Source organism: Epinephelus lanceolatus, chromosome 2 (assembly GCF_041903045.1).
Source record: "Epinephelus lanceolatus isolate andai-2023 chromosome 2, ASM4190304v1, whole genome shotgun sequence".
Classification (NCBI taxonomy): Eukaryota; Metazoa; Chordata; class Actinopteri; order Perciformes; family Serranidae; genus Epinephelus; species Epinephelus lanceolatus.
Window position 1 is genome coordinate 13326947 of NC_135735.1, and position 17688 is coordinate 13344634.

Genomic DNA, 17688 nt, shown 5'->3' on the forward strand with positions numbered 1-17688 from the left:
AAATTAAATATAGTTTATTTGTTTAGACCACATAATGAGCAAAATCACAAAATAAGAAATAGCAAATAATTCTGAAACATGCGCCGCGGTATAAAAACAGGTCAAATACAAATACTATCTATTACATAAGATAATTCGGCTATTTATAGTCACGCAACAGGGGGGACGTGCTGTAGGCGGGACTTCCGGTGCTGACCGCCGTATCTGCTCTGTGATTGGTTGAAATATCGGCCACTCGGAAAAACGTTTCACAGAGGGAATTTTTCAAATCGAGAAGAAGCGCTCTGTGTTCATAGGAGAGGAGTTTAACAACACACACAATGCAGAGACCAAAGTGAGTATTACCGTCCTTTTACATTTAGTTCGATAAACGGCTATCAATAGACAGTTACTAATTGTGTTAGCGAAACCGTCTAGCTAACTAGCGCAACCTGCTAGCGTTTGTTACGTAGAAAAAGGAGTACTAGCTTCATAATGTTAGCATAGCTCACTGCTAGCTAAGGCTGGTTGACTGGCTGGCAACAGGTCAATATCGGTTTATGAGCTCACCTTTCAACCGACATTACAGCTAATGTGTCCCTGATTTGTGTTGTATCTCTGTGAAAAACGTAGTTTAAATTCGGTTATATTCATAATAATGTAGCAAATAGCAATTGTCATGTCGAGTTTATGTTTTTGTTGACCATAACCTGAGAATTGTCGTTAGCAAGTGACACCTGAGCTAATTTAGCTTGTTAGCATGATTGATGAGGTGAAGCGACATACTTTTTATTAGGCCTATATATTACAGAATTTTACACTACATGGCTAAAAGTATGGGGACGGGTTTGCCCTCCACATACCTGTTAAAAAAAGTTACACATGTAACGTTAACGTTTGGTCCAGGTCGGCCTGACCCTTCGAGACGACAGTGAAACAAGTCACAAAGAAATATTTTTCTGGGTTTGGTGTTGAGTTTGGTGTTGAGTTTGGGGATGAACTGAACCACAGAGTGTGAGCTAGGTATAACTAATGTGTCCACATAGTGTGAGTTACTTACAGTAGGTCAAATAATAATAATAAGATATACTTTATTAATCCCTAACTGGAAATTCAATTTCTTTCACTCTGTTTTCATATATACACACGAGCCTGAAATACACACACATGCACAAACAGGACCTATACATGCATCAAATGGAGAGATGTCAGAGAGAGGGGGCTACCTTGGACAGGAACACCTGAACACTTAGGGGTTCAGTGCCTTGCTCAGAAGCACCTTGGCAGGGCACAGGAGGCGATCTGTTGCTTTTTCAGCTACCAGTCCACGCTTGGTCCGTACGGGGAAGTGAACGCAGACTCTGTGGTTCCCAAGCCAAGTCCCTGTGGACTGAGCAACTGCCACACCACATAAGTCATGTGTCTAATAAGATGGAATATAGCATGCATTTTTTTCTGTGTTAGACATTGTGTAATTCTTATTTTCACTTATAGCAAAGGGAAGACTCCTCGGAGGCCTGGCCCCAAAAAGGCATCCAACATAGACAAAGATCCTGTGGGAGTAAGTGAACACTGTTAACTTTGTAACTACTGAAACTGAAACAATATCACACAGTCACACAGAAATGACAGAAAAACTAATCTTAAACTTAATTAACATTGTGCTAATCTTGTGATTACAAAAACATACAACACGGAAGTTATGACTGACATCATAGGCTAATGAAGTCTTCAAGACCATTCAAATTACGTTTTTCTGAAATTAGATCTCTCAGCTGTGATAGCTTCTCCACAGCAGGCCTCATCTATTCATTCATCTTCATAGGTATACTGCCGTATACGTCCACTTGGAGCAGAAGATGAGGAATGTTGTGTTGAGATGATCAGCAGCTCCACTATCCAGCTACATGCTCCTGATGGCCTCAAAGCCAACCGCAATGGAGAATACAAAGAGGTAAGTGTGTTGCAGGCCTCTCTGCTTGGCGACTCACGTGAGCATGTAAAACAAATTGATCATCTATACTTGCTTTTGATCCGTCCTGATATAATCTGACACCACCAGTGATACATTTCAACTGACCTCAACAAGTATCTGATTTGTACTTAGTTACACATTGTCACATGACAATAATGCTTTTTATTAAGTCAGTGATTTGGTTGGATATTTGTTTTTTTTTTTTTGGTTTTTTTTTTGTGGTTTGGTCATAGTTGCATTCAGAGACCTGAGACCCTCTTAGACACTATTTGGTTTAATCCATTATGATCTACATGTACTGTATGTTTTGTTTCTGTTCATCCTTTAGACACAGTACTCCTTTAAAAAAGTATTTGGTATTAATACCACTCAAATGGAGCTGTTTGAGGATGTTGCCAAGCCCCTGATAGAGGACCTTATTCATTGTAAGAATGGTAAGTGAATCTAAGGGTTTTTTGGAGACATGACATGTATGATTTTTACTGTTCATAAACATAAATTGTCTTTGTGTCCTCTCTAGTGCTGAAAAGGATTAGTTTGTCAACAGAAAATTAGTTTTAAGAAAAGATAATTGATTAATCTTTGAAGTCTGATTGGGATTAGTATTGTTGTCCAGTTAATACATACTCTCACACATAAAGTTTTTACATAATATACCATCAGCATCAGCCCTAATCCTCTGTGTAAAAGTGGTTATGTAATTGTGATATTCTGTGTTTTATAGGACTGCTATTTACATATGGTGTTACTGGAAGTGGTAAGACCTTCACCATGACCGGCTCACCTGGGGAAGGTGGACTCCTCCCTCGTTCTCTGGATATGCTCTTCAACAGCATCGGCCCCTTTCAGGCCAAAAGATTTGTAAGACTTTCATTCTTTAGTGTTGTTGTTGGTTTCTAAAAAAAAAAAAATGTATTACGTGTCTGAAGAGTGGTCGGACATTGACTTGATTTGTCTCAAATCTGCATCAGGTGTTTAAGCCAGATGAAAAAAATGGGATGGAGATCCAGGATCAAGTTGATGCTCTCCTGGAGAGACAGAAGCGAGACAGTCAGCAGTCTGTGCCCAAAACGCCGTCCTCCAGGTAGCTATGATACATACATTGATACATTTAGAGAGAATTGCATTTAAAGTACATGTTGACTGCTGATAAAGGCGTTGCTTTTCTTCCGGTTCATTCTATTAGGCAGAGGCCGGACCCAGAGTTTGCAGATATGATCAGCACAGAGGAGGCATGTAAATCTGAGAATGTGGATGAAGACTGCTGTTACAGCGTTTTTGTGTCCTACATTGAGATCTACAACAACTACATCTATGATCTCCTTGAAGATGCTCCATTTGACCCAATCAGACCAAAGTAAGAGACAGCTTTTCACATCCTTGTATGCTCTTTGAAACACAATGTCAAGTTGAAGGGTGGTCTGTGTAAAGCCTATTTGTATCCAGGTTTTTTGCAAGGCTGTTTAATGACGGCTGGGACAGTGTTATATTGCATCAAATCACTGGGGTACAACACATGTGCAGTAGAGTCCGGTCTACATACCAAATGACTCAATTGCTGCCACACTGGGGTGGGGTCAAGGAGCATGTCCCAACCTTCATTTAATAACCTCAATAATTTGTGGTGCTTTTCATGTATGAGATGGCTCTGTCCATAAAGTTTGTTACACCCACTGTAACCACACAGTTACATGCTACTAATGTGCACTACAAATGGTTTTTCTAGTAGAGGTGCAACCATGCATTTCTGCATTACAAACACTTTGACTGTATGTGCTGAATAAGTTCATTTAGACATTTTTTTGTGTTGACAAGACGCACTTTTAAAAATCTTGTTTTTGTTAGGTGGCTGGGTGGAGGCACGCCTGTACGGAACAATGAGTTCATGTATGTGGCCAGTGAAAGAACATGACGCAGTACTCTGTTTATTCATAGTCATAACTTGGCTGTAGCTGCTGTCTCATAGGCCGTCAGTGCATTTCCATCCCATTAATCCAAAGCCCTGTCCATAGCATAGGAGTACCTTTCTAGCTCTGTGTCATGTTGATGGCTTAAAGGATTGGCTTCCTGCTGTTACTGTCAGTATGGAGACACATAACGTCCCTGTATGGCTCAAGCTTTATGTGCATGTGTCTGTGCCCCTGAATGTGCCTGTATCTCCCTAGACTGTATTTTATTTTAGCGTTGACACTAATATCAAGTATGTGTCTTTGTAGCGTTTGCTGCTTGTCTTACTAAAGCGACACATGATTATGTTATGACATTATGTTGATTCTTTCATTAACTTGTTTCAGAGTGCCTCAATCTAAGATTCTCCGTGAAGATCAGAATCATAACATGTACGTGGCTGGCTGCACAGAAGTTGAGGTCAAATCTACAGAGGAGGCTTTTGAAGTCTTTTGGAAGGGTGAGTGGTTAAAAAACGTTCTTCTTAAATACTTAAAGCCCAGTTCAGACCAAAAATTCACAAGGACACAAGTTGAAACAGGCAACTACTTGAAATGTGCCGTTTTGCAACGTTCAGTGATGGTGAACTCTACTGTTACGGTTGTTGTTAATGTCATACTGTATTAAAGTTGCTCTGCTGTGTCTCCAGGGCAAAAGAAAAGGAGGATAGCCAACACTGAACTGAACCGTGAATCCAGTCGTTCCCACAGTGTGTTCACAGTAAAGTTGGCCCAGGCACCACTGGACGCTGATGGTGACCACATTCTACAGGTGATATGCAGCTCCAGAGTTACATGTTGTTGTTTTTTTTAATGTTTAAATGGCTTATCTGTTTCTTTTAATGATGAATGATTATGCAAAGAAAGCAGGGGAATCATTTCTGATATTTAATTTAAGATAGAAAGGTTGTGACACATAGCAGCCCAAATAAATACACCTCATGTGTTACAAAGGTTCCCAGCCAATGTTTGGTGTCGCTAACAGCTTGTTAATAAATTGCAGGATAAAAACCAGGTGAATGTGAGTCAGCTGTGTCTGGTTGACCTGGCAGGCAGCGAGCGCACCAGCAGAACCAGAGCAGAAGGAAACCGCCTCCGTGAAGCAGGTCAGGTTTCTGTGAGCTTCTGTCTTAAATCAACCCGAGGCATTTGCTTTTTTTAAATTTTTAATTCAGTGTGCAGACACCAAATGTCTCTAGTAATGTCTCATTTACAGGCAATATTAACCAGTCCTTGATGACACTGCGCACATGCATGGAGGTCCTGCGTGAAAACCAGATGTGTGGAACTAATAAGGTTTGTATTTCATGACCTTTTCATCATTGTTTCATCATTTGATTTAACCATTTCTGTTTAATTACTAGAGTCCTGTTATTCATCTTTGTTGTTAGCATTGGTAATGTTCCAGTAAGTGCACTTTCACAGAGCCTCTATTTTCTTCCAGATGGTGCCTTACAGGGACTCTAAAGTTACACATCTGTTTAAAAACTACTTTGATGGAGAAGGGAAAGTCAGGATGATCGTGTGTGTCAACCCAAAGGCTGATGATTACGACGAAACCATGGTAAGATATTGTATTTGTGTTGCAAAATGGCTTGAATAATAAAATCTTGTCTCTTTAATCTCATTTGATTTCCCAGAGGAAAATCATGTCATCCTTTGCATGGCTGAACTATTATAGCAGTTGCTGGCTGGTTTGCCATCAAAACACTAACCCTGGTTTTGTTGCTTTGCCCAGCAGTGTCCCCCTAATTTCCTCCAAGACTAGTGCTGACACTTTGAAACTCAACAAATTTCACAGTTGCGCTTCTACAAATCAGGGAGTGTATTTCTAATGGTATTCCACTGTGTGTGCTGCAGCTGGTGATGCGCTTTGCAGAGATGACCCAGGAGGTGGAGGTGGCACGACCGGTTGACCGGCCAATCTGTGGCCTTGCTGCTGGGCGCAGACACAGAAACCGGGCCTTCAAGGATGAGCTGTCACGCCGTCTGGAAGAGCGAGGCGGTCCCAGTAATGCTGGTAAATCACCCTCAGATCTGTACTACTGACTCACTGTGCTCACAGGGTGCCTGCAGGTCTTGAAAGCCGCTACAAGGAACTTTTAACTGGATATGCAAAAGCAGTCGTTTCTGCTGATGTCTGTGCGTGACGTACAACAGCAAATAGGACCATTGGTGTGAAGATAAGCTATTTCTATATAGTGTATATCCATACCTTTAGGAACCTGTCTCCGGGTCCGCACCAGGTCGCTTCCAGGACAAAACCATTTAAGGCACTCAGACGGCACATGTCATCTTACCTAGCTGCTTACATTTATAGTGAGTCTTATAAATAGTCGCTATTCCTCCTCCTTGACCTGACGTCCGCGGGGAGTTAAAATAGCAGCAATCATCAGGTAAAAGTTCTGTGAAAGCACTGGACACACCAACAGTCAGCCATGTCTCAGTCACACAGAGAAAATCCAATCCTCAGGAAGTCAGGAAATCCTTCAGGATAAACGTTTTGTTTGCTAGTGACCTAGCATTTACCAGCCCAATCCTGGCAGGAGCCGGCGGGTCCATGGTGTTAGCTGTCCGGGGAGCCACACACAGAGGCCGCAGGTTGTGCAGATTCACCCCGCGCCAGCGTGGACGAGGAGAGCAGGGGCCGCGGGGCTGGAACACCTCATCCGGGCCGACGACAGGTACCAGCCAGGCATTGACAGGGTCCAGCGAGTGCTGAGAAATAAAGAGGCGAGGCACCGCTCCATACTCAAGCTGTGGAAGTGCTTGCCAAACAGGCCTTCAGCCTTACCAGCCAACTGCTGCGTTTACCCCGGCGGCAGTGGCGCTTACGCCGGAGAGGTGGAGCTGGGGCGCGGCAGAGGTGAGCTGGGATCCCCGATAGGAGCGGGGGCAAAGTTTTCCCGTCTTGTTGTTTCATTCATCCCCAAAACAAACACACGCGCGAGCCAGGTAAGCGTTTTTACGACAATACGCGCTAGAGCTCATGGGAAATGTAGGCTTCATTCCGGCAAAACACTACCGCTTTTGTCCACAGGGTCACCAAAATCAACTCAAAATGAAAGTTCCTTGTAGGGGTTTTAAAGTCTTAAAATTCAACTTAATGAATAGTAGTGCTCAAAGGTCATTAAGTAGTCTTAAATTTTAGTTTGTGAGGTCTTAATTGCCACAAACATTTTATCTAATTTCATTTATTCATCTTTTAGTTTCTTTTTGTCAAAATGAGTTGAGATCTTCTGTTTCAAGGTCCACATATGTGATCTGTGAATCTTTAAACCCACCACTGAACCTAATACTGTGTTTTTACTTTATACTTGCATTTACCTGTTAGCAAAATGTAGATTAACTTTACTCACTTCAGTAACCATATTCCTACATTAAACCTATCTCTGCATAGGACTACATGTTCTACTAACCTCTATACTTAAGTGGGATTTATACTTGGGCAACAGACCCTACGCCATAGCCTACGCCGTTGTGAGTGTTAATACTTGTGCGGTGATGTCTGTGTCACTCTGCAGTTACACCTCCAAAACACTAGTTGGTGGCGGGGTTTCCATGAAGTGCTGTGAAGTTTAGTTGATTCAAGTACACAAATTGGCTTCACTATAATTTGCAGTATTTACAGACGAACACTAGTCTTTATCTGGACACATTTTTCCCACAAATACAACATGCTAATGTTATTAGCACAAGTCAGTGTTATTTTACATTGTATAAATTAGCTTAGAAGTGAGTAATCTTTTTTTCTCTTCTCATATGAAACCAGGGATAACAGAAACATTTGCAGTTAAATTTTGATAATAATTTTCTCGACATTTAAGTGTCTGTACCTGTATTTACTGTACGTTACTAATTCTACCCGAACCTTTTCATGACTTATTCACACACTAGATGACCCGGCTTTGCTGAGTCAGCTCATTGAAAGCCTCCCAGCCATGCCTCGTTGTGAGCTGGTGGACCCAGCTGATGATCAGACGTTGTCCCGCCTGATTGAGGTCCTGGAGAGGAGGCAGCGTGTCCGTAATATGATGACAGAGCAGTTCAACAAAACTGGTATACGCCCATTTTCTACTATAATTGTTGGGTTTATAGAGAACCAGCCACTGAATTTATTGTTTTGAAAGAACAATATTGTAACTTTGGAAGTTAGATTTTAATTACATTTCAAGCCAAATGGCTTACGGCTTACATGAATGTGTTTTCTCCCACAGCCAACACACTGAAGTCCATGCTTCAGCAGTTTGACAGTCAGCTCAGTGCAAAGGACACGTTCCTCCATGATCAACGGAGCAAACTGAGCGAGAGGGACCGAGTCATCATGAGCCAGAAGGCGGAGCTAGAACGATTAGAGAAAAAATCCAAAACGCTGGAATACAAGGTGTCTCCCTCAGCTACAAAACTCTTATTCTGCTCTTTTTATATTTGGTTTGAGGCAATTTAAACATGTTTTAAATGTAAGTGTAAATGTGAGTTCACTTATGTTTAATGTTTTGACCTCTCTCTCACTGTAATGGTCCTCCTTTTCAGATTGATATCCTGCAGAAGACAACAGGCATGTATGAGCAGGACAAACGCTCACTTCAGCAGGAGCTCGAGACGCGGGAGCAGCGGCTACAGAGAGAGCTGTCAGAGAGGAGGCGCATGGAGCATCGCATGCAGGGCATGGTGACAGACACCAAACTCAAGTGGGAGAAGGAGTGTGTAAGTGGAATTACTGATAGTAGCCCTACTCTTTTTGTTTTATATATTGAGGGCTTGACCATACCTACTTGTGAACAAGAGGCTTGTGCTTGTTACAGCATGAGATGTAAACATTTATGTTGTCCTCCTCTGCTGAGCTGTAACATTAGCAAGCTCAATAGTGCTAGATGAGCTTGGACACTTTGTTTTGCACCATGATATGCCCTGGAAAATGAATACATATCTTTAGATTGACAGGTTTATTTTTCTAATATAACAGCAGCATTTAGGGATCCTTGGCTGTCCCTGAGGTAAAGAATACCTGAAGTTATTGCAGACTTGTTTCTAGTCAATATTTTTTTAAATAAAGTCTAATTAATAAACGACAATAAGTCAATATTCTTGTCAACCAGTTAATTTATCAACCACTTATATTGTTTCCTGCTGGTGTTTTCTAATCAGGAGAGGAGAGTGAACGCCAAGCAGCTGGAGATGCAGAACAAGTTGTGGGTGAAGGATGAAAAGTTGAAGCAGCTCAAGGCCATCGTGACGGAGAGCAGCAGCAGCGGCAGCGTGTTTCCCACTGAGCGTCCAGAGAAGCCTGAGAGACCTTCGAGGGAGCGAGACCGCAACTATGGCCAGAAGAGATCTGCCTCACCATCGCCACTTCCTGTGAGTTATTTACTCTGTCATACTGCCTGTTCCTTCAGTGTGCACTTCGTCACTCTCGTATGAAACTTAAATCAATGTGGAAATTTGCATGCGAGTAATCGTTATGGTCTTAAACATGAAGATTCATATGCTTATATTTATACGCAACATCTTCTTTTCTGTATCACGCTGTTGTTGTATCTGTGTTCATCTGGTGTCCCTAACATCACAATGCTTGGCCCCATTCCTTCATCACTCTTTAGGACTGCAGCCAAACTCCTACCCACCATAATCGAGCCAATGTTAGGGCAGTTAAGGATGCTTACCCCACCTCCACCACCTCCTCTTCCTCCTCAGCCTTTCCCTCAGTAGCCTCCTGCATCTCTAATTGGGAGCAAAGGCTCCCTGTAGACTCAAGCAGCCAAGCTAGGCACCCTGGGACTCCCCAGTACAGGAGCCGGACTCCTGCCTCAGGCCTCATCACCAGCAGCGTGGGCCGCAGGAGAGGCCAGTGTTGGGTCGCAGAGACTGAGGCCCCTGCTACAACTCTTGTCAATGGGCTTAACCTAGAGGCAGGCACAAGGGTTAGTGTGTGTGTGTGTGTGTGTTAAGAGTAGATGCCCTTAAGGATGTGTGTAGTTTCTGTCTGTGAGCCTATAGTCTAAGCTTTGCCGTAGTGTAGAGCTGCACCTGTAGTGTTATCAGTAGATGTCTGCTTGTTTAGAAGTAGAAGTGCTGCATCGGTGTAGGCTGGTGTTTCTCTCATCCAGAGGCAGATGGATCTGTTATGCTTGTGAATCCTCTTGACTTGCATCTTAAGCCTTGTGAATAGTTACATCATGTATGTGCATAGTTTGTAGTATTTCCTGTTGCCAACTGCTCTTTAGAACTGCTTTTTCATGTATTATATCATCACACATTTCAGTAGCACCACTTAAAATGACAAAACCAGACTATCATCACTAAAATAAACACACACAAGTAGTCATTTCTCCAAGAAAATGCCGTCACTTAGCAGCAGCAAGACTGATGCAGACAGTAGCATATTTATTAACCCGGTATTCGTCAAAAAACAAACCTAAAAATGGGTTAAGGAAACCTAAAACATCAGTGGACTCTTACAGCTGCAGTGTTGAGGCTTGGTTAGTCTCTCTATAGAGTGATTTGATGTGGCACTCAGCGCTGATGATTTTCAGTGTACTTGGCTTGCACAAATGTCTTGAGTGTCCCACTTTTAACAATTGCTACAATCAAAATGTGGCCATTTAGTTTGGATCTATTTTCATGTCTTCATGGGATTGAAAGACATATTGCTGGGTTTCGGTTGCCCACATATGTGAGTGTACAAATAAACTACAGCCTTTACTTGACCTAGAAGTTAGAATTGGTATGACTGTACACACGGGGGCCAAATCACCAAATTATAATCTGCAGTTCTTACAGATACTTGGCTTCTTCACAAATGTGCAGATGTGCAGCTGTTTGGTCTGTTTGTCCAGGCCTGACTTGGACCTGTGATTTGCTTTGTGTCATAAAATTCTAGTTTACCGAGTCTGGTTCCAGACTTCTGGCTTGCTCTCAAAACCTTGATGAATAATGAAGTGAAACAAAACAGCAATTCAGTTTGATTATCAGTCTGAAATCAAATCTTCCATCCTCAGCAGGCCACACAGAACTTTGAATCAGAAACAAAGTAGTAGGGGAGTTTCTTGTTGACCTTCTCAGTTCTTTCGAACCAAAACAGTCTCCATCTTATGTCTGAGGGCCCAGACACACCAAATGGACATCAAAGACCAGGTGGCGATGAAGGCTGACTATTGCATCCCCTCACACCGCCTGTGTCTCGGCCAAAAAGTTGCACTTGAACACACAGCAGTCAACTAGCGTGTACATTCCGTGCCTGCACGAGAAGAAATAACTAGGGATGCATGATATTGGATTTTTTGCTGATATCTGATATGTAACAACTCATTTGACCGATAATTGATTTTGATATATCTAATTTTTTCCAGACCTAATTTTAGGTCTCTTCTGTAGTGGAATTAACATCATATTATGCATACATACTGTTGTTGTGATGGCCCACCAGCAGATGGAGACATGAAATATGAAGCTTTTCAATGTATGCAATATTCATTCATTAAGACAAAGCACGTTTGCTGATTCTGATTTTTAGATTCTGATTTCTTCATTTTAAAGACTATGGATAATGTGTCGATATTATCGTGCATCCCTAGAAGTAACTCTCCATAGTCTGTATTCATAATTCAAAAAGGGAAACCTGAAGACCAAATGGACAGATTCAAGATGCTAATTAGCCAGTTAGCGTATCAACAACAACAACAACAACAACAACAAAAAATCTTTCCTTATATAACAAGTTTTTTTTTTATCTCTTTAGCAGTTTGTTTGCTTTCCTCACTTCCATTTTTCCTCTCGTGCACTGAGCTGAACTGCCAGTTAGAGTAATTTCACGCCATTTATGCTGAATCAGCATAGTCTGAGTGTCAGACTGAAGCTCCCAGAACCTTCAGTCTGACATGGCTTCCATTGAAGGTGATTTACAAGGGGGAGGGAATTTGATTTTGTCCCTAACCAATCAGTAGAGATCAACGACTCACCCAGAATCTGACGTCATTAGTATCCATGCCTCGGGGGTGCCGAAAACAAGCGAGCATTGCCCATTTAAAATGTCTCCGTCGTCGTGCATGCCCAGCTGCATCGCCGTTAAATCCAGTTTAGCAGCTTCCTTAATTTGGTCCTCCATTAACGCGAGTAGTGGCGAAATACCTCGATAGCATCGTTAATGTGGTCTGTAGGATCTGTAGCGGTCGCCATTGTTGCTATCCTCACCAGTTACCCACCGGCGTACAGCTTGACATCAGCGTGGCGCTGATTGGCTAATCGCTAGACCCCCGGCATTCATTGGTCCGTCCATCATTTGGACGAGATAAATTGCAAATTCATTGAAGTATGCCAGACCAGTAATGCAAGCCTACTCAGTTGAGTGGGCGGGGTCTATGGTCTGGAACCAGGCTAGAATCAGCAGGAAAAAAAGCCACCAAGGGCCGAGTGGTGCCAACGGTGTGGGACATACTGCAAAAGCTAGGTTGACACTCACCAACCATCCCAACATTAACCAGCGGCTAACTGTTGGCCTCAGCCAAAGATTTGTCTGTATCAGCTGCCATATTGAAATGAAGAGATGTTTAAACCCTGCATCAGTCACCTGTGCTTTATAATACATCTCTAACCTGCAAACCACATCAGTATTATGTTTGCATATAACCTTAATTGCTAGACCCATTTCCATACCACTCCTGTGCTTTGCATGTTAATTCTTCTTCACTCTGCTGGACTATTTTTATTAATGCAGTGTGTTTTAATTACTTTAGGAAATGTGTATTACTGGAAGGCCAGAATATCATTTGTTTGGGACATGAGCTACAATACCTTGGAAACACTTGTTCCCCCTGAAATCTAAAAATTAATATATAAAAAAAATCTCTAGTGGGACATGATATGTCCCTTGTGGACTTCCAGTAGCACATTTATTTTCAACACCTTACTAACGATTCACCGTCACTACTTAGCAGGGTTGGAAATTAACTTTTTAGTCCACCTGCCACTGTGGCTGCTGGATTCCAAAATCTACCATTCAGCTTGCCAGCTTACCATTGTCTTTTTTGGCTGGTGAGTGAAACAAATCTTGCAGCCACTTGCATATTTTCCCAGCATGTGGCTGATGGCTAATGCTAATTTCCAACCCTGCCACTAACCCCCGACAAACTTTCAACGGTCCCTGCTGGTGTCACATGTGAATAACTTCCTGGTTTGTCTCTCTCACACTGGGATCACCAGACGGCCCCTCCAGTTCATCCAACGCACAGGCGCTCACACTCTGCGGGTGGGGAGAAATGGGTAGACCACAAACCAGCTTCTAATTTGGATCTAGACACTGTCATGCAGCCAATCATACCCAATGCAATCAAGGTGTCGACCCCGAACGAGAAAGCTCTGTCTAAATGTCACAAGTATGTACTTAGACATCAAGAGCTTGCCTCAGACGGGGAGATAGAGACCAAATTGATCAAGGTAAAATCACTTAATTGCTTAATTTAAGACTTTTGATTATTTTGTTTTGCATGAATTTGACTTAATCACATTCTGTGGGATTTCACATTGGGGTCCTGTTTTATGTATGACTTGAACACTGTTATGGTTTTCGTCATTGATTGTGAGTGTGTGTTTCTCTTCCTGTATTCTCCTTTTGGACATTTGTGGTTTTGTTTTTTGTTTTTTTTTTAAATCTTCAGGGCAATGTGTTTAAGACCAGAGGCGGAGGACAAGCTGTTCAGTTCACTGACATTGAGACACTAAAACAAGAGTGTGCAGCAGCATCAAGGTACAGTACTTACCACTACAGGTTGTGATATTGTGATGCATCACCAAGAATACAATTGCATGAAACAGATGTTAAAGGGATAGTTCAGAATTTTTGAAGTGGGGTTGTATGAAGTACTTATCTATAGTCAGTATATTACCAACAGTCGATGCCAGCTTTTGTGCTTCCAGTTTGGAGAAGCAGGGTGGAGTCTGACATGGAAATTCTCCACTTTACCTTTCCATCAGACAGTCCGTTCGATAGGAAAGCCATTAACGGCTTCAGTTCCCCATCTATACTCTCGTCAACGTCACTAGACTCCATTGACACAAACAGTCATTTTGGCTCACTGAACACAGAGGCTGCTGGTCTACTGCTGCTTCGATCAGTTAGTTTGTGTTACTGTGTGACTTTATTGAATCCTTTATTGAAACTAACCCTTTTAAATGCCAAAGTCACACAACAACACAAACAAACTACCTGTTCGAGGCAGCAGTAGACCAGCAGCTTCTGTGTTCAGTGATGTCAAATCACTGTTTTTATCAATGGAGTCTGGGTTTGTAGAGAGAGACAGAACTGCTTCAGTTCCCCATTGGAAATCACTGTCGGGCGGCAAAGTAAAGCAGTGAAAAAGACGCTAAATTTAGCGTACATTTAAACCGATATTGATTTGTCTTAGGTGGGACTTTTTGAGGGAACAAACACACATTTTGTTGCTGGACCCCCTTCCACAGCTTAGCTTCTGTGGTGGTACTCCTGCTGCTTCTCAAACCAAGAGTGTGCTGACTTACTGTATGTTATACACTGACTATGGCTAATTCCATCATACAGCCCCACTTTAAAAGATCCAAACTATCCCAGTAATGTTCCACCCCTGCTATTAACCTAGTTAATGATTGCAGGTCCAATCATATCTTGGAACATAAAGTTAAAAGTATATCTGATATGAATTTGATTTGTATTGTCACTTTTGTTAGTGAATTCGAGTTTAAAAATGTATTTAGTTGCCAGATACTTTTTGCCCTTGTAGATAGAAACGTCACAATTTAGTGGTGGTAGTAGTAAAAAAAAAAACAACTTTTTTTTCTCCTTTTGTCATTAGCTGCAATTTTTGTCATTTGCTGCAATTTCCCACAAAAAAACACATAAAAATGCCAAATTTTTATCGCAATTTTTGACAAAATTGTCCGCAAATTCAAGGTTCCTTTGCTGTGAGATCCTGGAGGGACTGATTAGGCTCTCATTCATCGTCTGTGGTACAGCTACAGACTTTGTACCCTACAACATCTCAAGTTGAGATTCACTTCCCTGGTTTCTAGCTTTGTGAGAGAGTAGCTCATGCAGGCAAATATTAATTGAACTTTCAGGCCACAGAAATAACATATTGAAATACTTAATTTAGTTGGTAATCACCTTTAAATCCATGTTAAAACTTTCAGAGATTATAGAGTTACTCATTAATCTACCCTTTATGTCTTACATGATAAATGTCAACAAATTCTGATACCTCTATTAAGTCTTTTTGTAAAATTAAGTTCAAGTCTGACGAATCCTTTTTTGTCTTAAAAACTGACAAATACCCTTTTTTGTTTCAGTCGTAAGAGGCGATCAGGGTCTGGAGAAGGACCAGCTCATATGGAGGATGTAGAAAACAGGGTAAGTGCTCAATTAATTAAACTCAGATTTCAACAAAAATATAAAAGTACTGTTAAACTTTGCTCATGCTTCCTGGTCAGTTAAGTGTACAATTACTGTATCATTTATTATAATCTTCAACATGTCTCCAGGTATCAATAAATCGGGCCTTTAGCCAATTATTTTTCAAGACATTTTTTAATCTAATGAGAATTTCTAATAATTTCCTCCCATCAGGCTCCGGTGGCAAACACAAGTACAGTCCTCGGGTATCCAAAGTAAGCAAATAAAAGCATGTGTGTGTTGATGTGTGTATGCTCCATTTACCGTGTTATATAGGCTACATGATTGAAGCTGTTACCTTGGATTTAAAATTTGGGCTTTTTTTGTTTTCTGCCTTCTAGACGCAGGAAGCCTTAAGACGCTGAACATATGAAGGAACTATCTTTTTGAAAACATGCAGCAAGACTTTGTGGAGCAGTGAAGGGACCGCCGTGTGGAACTATGCATCTTTTTGAGAGTCGGGGCATTTTTTTCTATCATGACTTATCTTATAACTAATTAGGGTGCAATTCTAATTTAATCATAGTCGAACACAGCATAGAATATTTGGATTGTTATTTGCTTGATTAGTGTGCTGTTTCCTTTTTGAGTGCTTGAATAAGACGAGGACATGTTGAGTAGCCAAATATGAATGTTTTGTGCTAAATTTAATATTTTATTACTTAACCTTTTCACTGCCTTTTTACTGCTACCCAAAGATTAGAATATTTTTTTTACTTTATAATGTCATTGCTTTTCTCTGTGTGTTATACATTTATTGGATGTCACACTGAGCATATGTTGGATTACAAAAAATAGAGTCCAGAACACAGTTGTCGCAGAGTTAAAATGTGTAGACCTGTAAATATCGAGCTGCTAAGTAGGTTTTGCTGAAATCAAGCTCTGACTTTCTGTAAATATTAAGCTTTTTGCATTTGTTTATTGAAACAACTGAGATGTGTAGCACACTACTCTTTTTGCTGTCATTAAATTTATTTGAACACCAAGTCTTGTTATTATGATTTCTTTAACTGTGAACTGTGTTGTAACTGTGAAGAAGGGTTTAAAGCCTCCATCTGTAAGGCCATGAACATATCCAGACTACATCATTTTTCTTAACTGAGTATCCTACTTTACTCCTGAGTTTCCTGCATAGACTAAAAATAATGGACTTAGCTACCGTGACGTCACGCATTGGTTTTTGGACTCCCATTTTGAAGTCTTGAGTCCTGCATTTTGGCCGTCGCCATCTTGGTTTTTTGAAGTGACCATATTTAGGTAAGAGGCTGGCGCGGAGGAGCGAGGGGTGGATCTGAGAGAGAGGCCAAGGACACTATCAACTAGTCTGGGGCTGTTAGTGGCCGTTTTGGTAAGGAAACGGAACCAGGGCGAGTGAGACAGGATCCGGAATTCGATGGATGTGCCTTTCTGTAAAAATAAAAGCACCAAGCTAATAAAAATGCGGTGAAACTTTTAATTTAAAGAATATAATTTACAAGAAACGCCCCAAGCCATTAAGTTAATCGATTTTCTTACACCCCTCATCACCCCAAATCGATGGTGCGCCAGAATTTAAAGTTTTACTGTGGTGAACACTTTGAGTTTGGTGAATTTGGTGAATACCGCATCCACTCCCTAGACCGGAACCAGAATCCAGACAAAATTCAGAGTGAATAGACACCAGGCTCTTCGCTTCAAGAGCCTGGTGACGCGAGGCTACTATCAACAGACTGACAGTCTGTCACTCAATGCGGCCCGCCCTTAATTTTGCATAACGCAGAGCCTTAATAAAATGTACAGATGTCATGAGTGATGAAATTTAGCCTGGTGTGACCAACCTGATGATGTTAGCTTAACATTCTGTTTCACTCTTTCAATTTCCAGAAATCAAAATTCAGTCGGGTCCAATCATGGATCCACACTGTTGTTGACAAATTAAGCAGCCAGTCAGGGACTACATTGTAGTTCATGGCGTAAAATGCAGGCCGCAGCTTGCAGAACCATAATGGCAGCTCAAAGCAACGAGCGCCAACTCTATTACTACAGTAAACACACCAGTTAAGTTACAGCAGAAATGGAGTCAATAGCAACAATTACTGCTAGTTTCTCTGAAGATAAGATGTAATTTGCCATTCCTCCAACTGGATTTTGCCAAAGCTTGATTTATCAACTGGCTCTGTTGGTGATGAAGATGTTCCCCGATATTTTGTCACACTGTCAGGGTGTGGGCTCTGGCCCACTGAAAGTGTTTGGGTGGCAGCGAGTCCAGACATACAGAGAATGACACAGAATGTTGAGCTCATGTCATCAGGATGGTCTCACCAGGCTTGTTGAAATTAGCTATAGCCATATACCATAAAACTGTTTTTGTACCAGGCTGTAAAGTTTTT

At 41.5% G+C, this 17688-nt stretch overlaps 1 protein-coding gene across 5 annotated transcripts; it reads left to right on the forward strand.

Moving 5' to 3' along the window:
* The first annotated feature begins 245 nt into the window (after positions 1–245).
* Positions 246–16305, forward strand: LOC117261191 (kinesin-like protein KIF23). 5 transcript variants are annotated; one of them, XM_078174126.1, is made up of 24 exons: positions 246–334; positions 1474–1540; positions 1805–1933; positions 2283–2388; positions 2679–2815; positions 2926–3038; positions 3141–3311; positions 3800–3841; positions 4249–4361; positions 4551–4672; positions 4904–5006; positions 5117–5196; positions 5345–5464; positions 5761–5920; positions 7798–7959; positions 8118–8284; positions 8434–8607; positions 9049–9258; positions 9501–9821; positions 13099–13332; positions 13554–13642; positions 15217–15277; positions 15494–15534; positions 15661–16305. In XM_078174126.1, exons 1-24 carry the CDS (start codon positions 321–323, stop codon positions 15674–15676), a joined length of 2952 nt encoding a protein of 983 aa, XP_078030252.1. In that variant the 5' UTR covers positions 246–320; the 3' UTR covers positions 15677–16305. The 5 variants fall into 5 exon arrangements, with proteins under 5 accessions (XP_078030252.1, XP_078030257.1, XP_033489429.2 ...); XM_078174131.1 differs by lacking the exon at positions 9501–9821; XM_033633538.2 differs by lacking the exon at positions 3800–3841.
* The last annotated feature ends 1383 nt before the right edge of the window (positions 16306–17688 follow it).

What these genes read in the sequence shown, in the direction of transcription:
- LOC117261191 (XM_078174126.1), top strand. An exon ending in TAGACAAAGATCCTGTGGGA is followed by an intron (nt 1,541 to 1,804) that starts GTAAGTGAACAC and finishes TCATCTTCATAG; the next exon opens with GTATACTGCCGTATACGTCC. An exon ending in CCCAAAACGCCGTCCTCCAG is followed by an intron (nt 3,039 to 3,140) that starts GTAGCTATGATA and finishes TCATTCTATTAG; the next exon opens with GCAGAGGCCGGACCCAGAGT.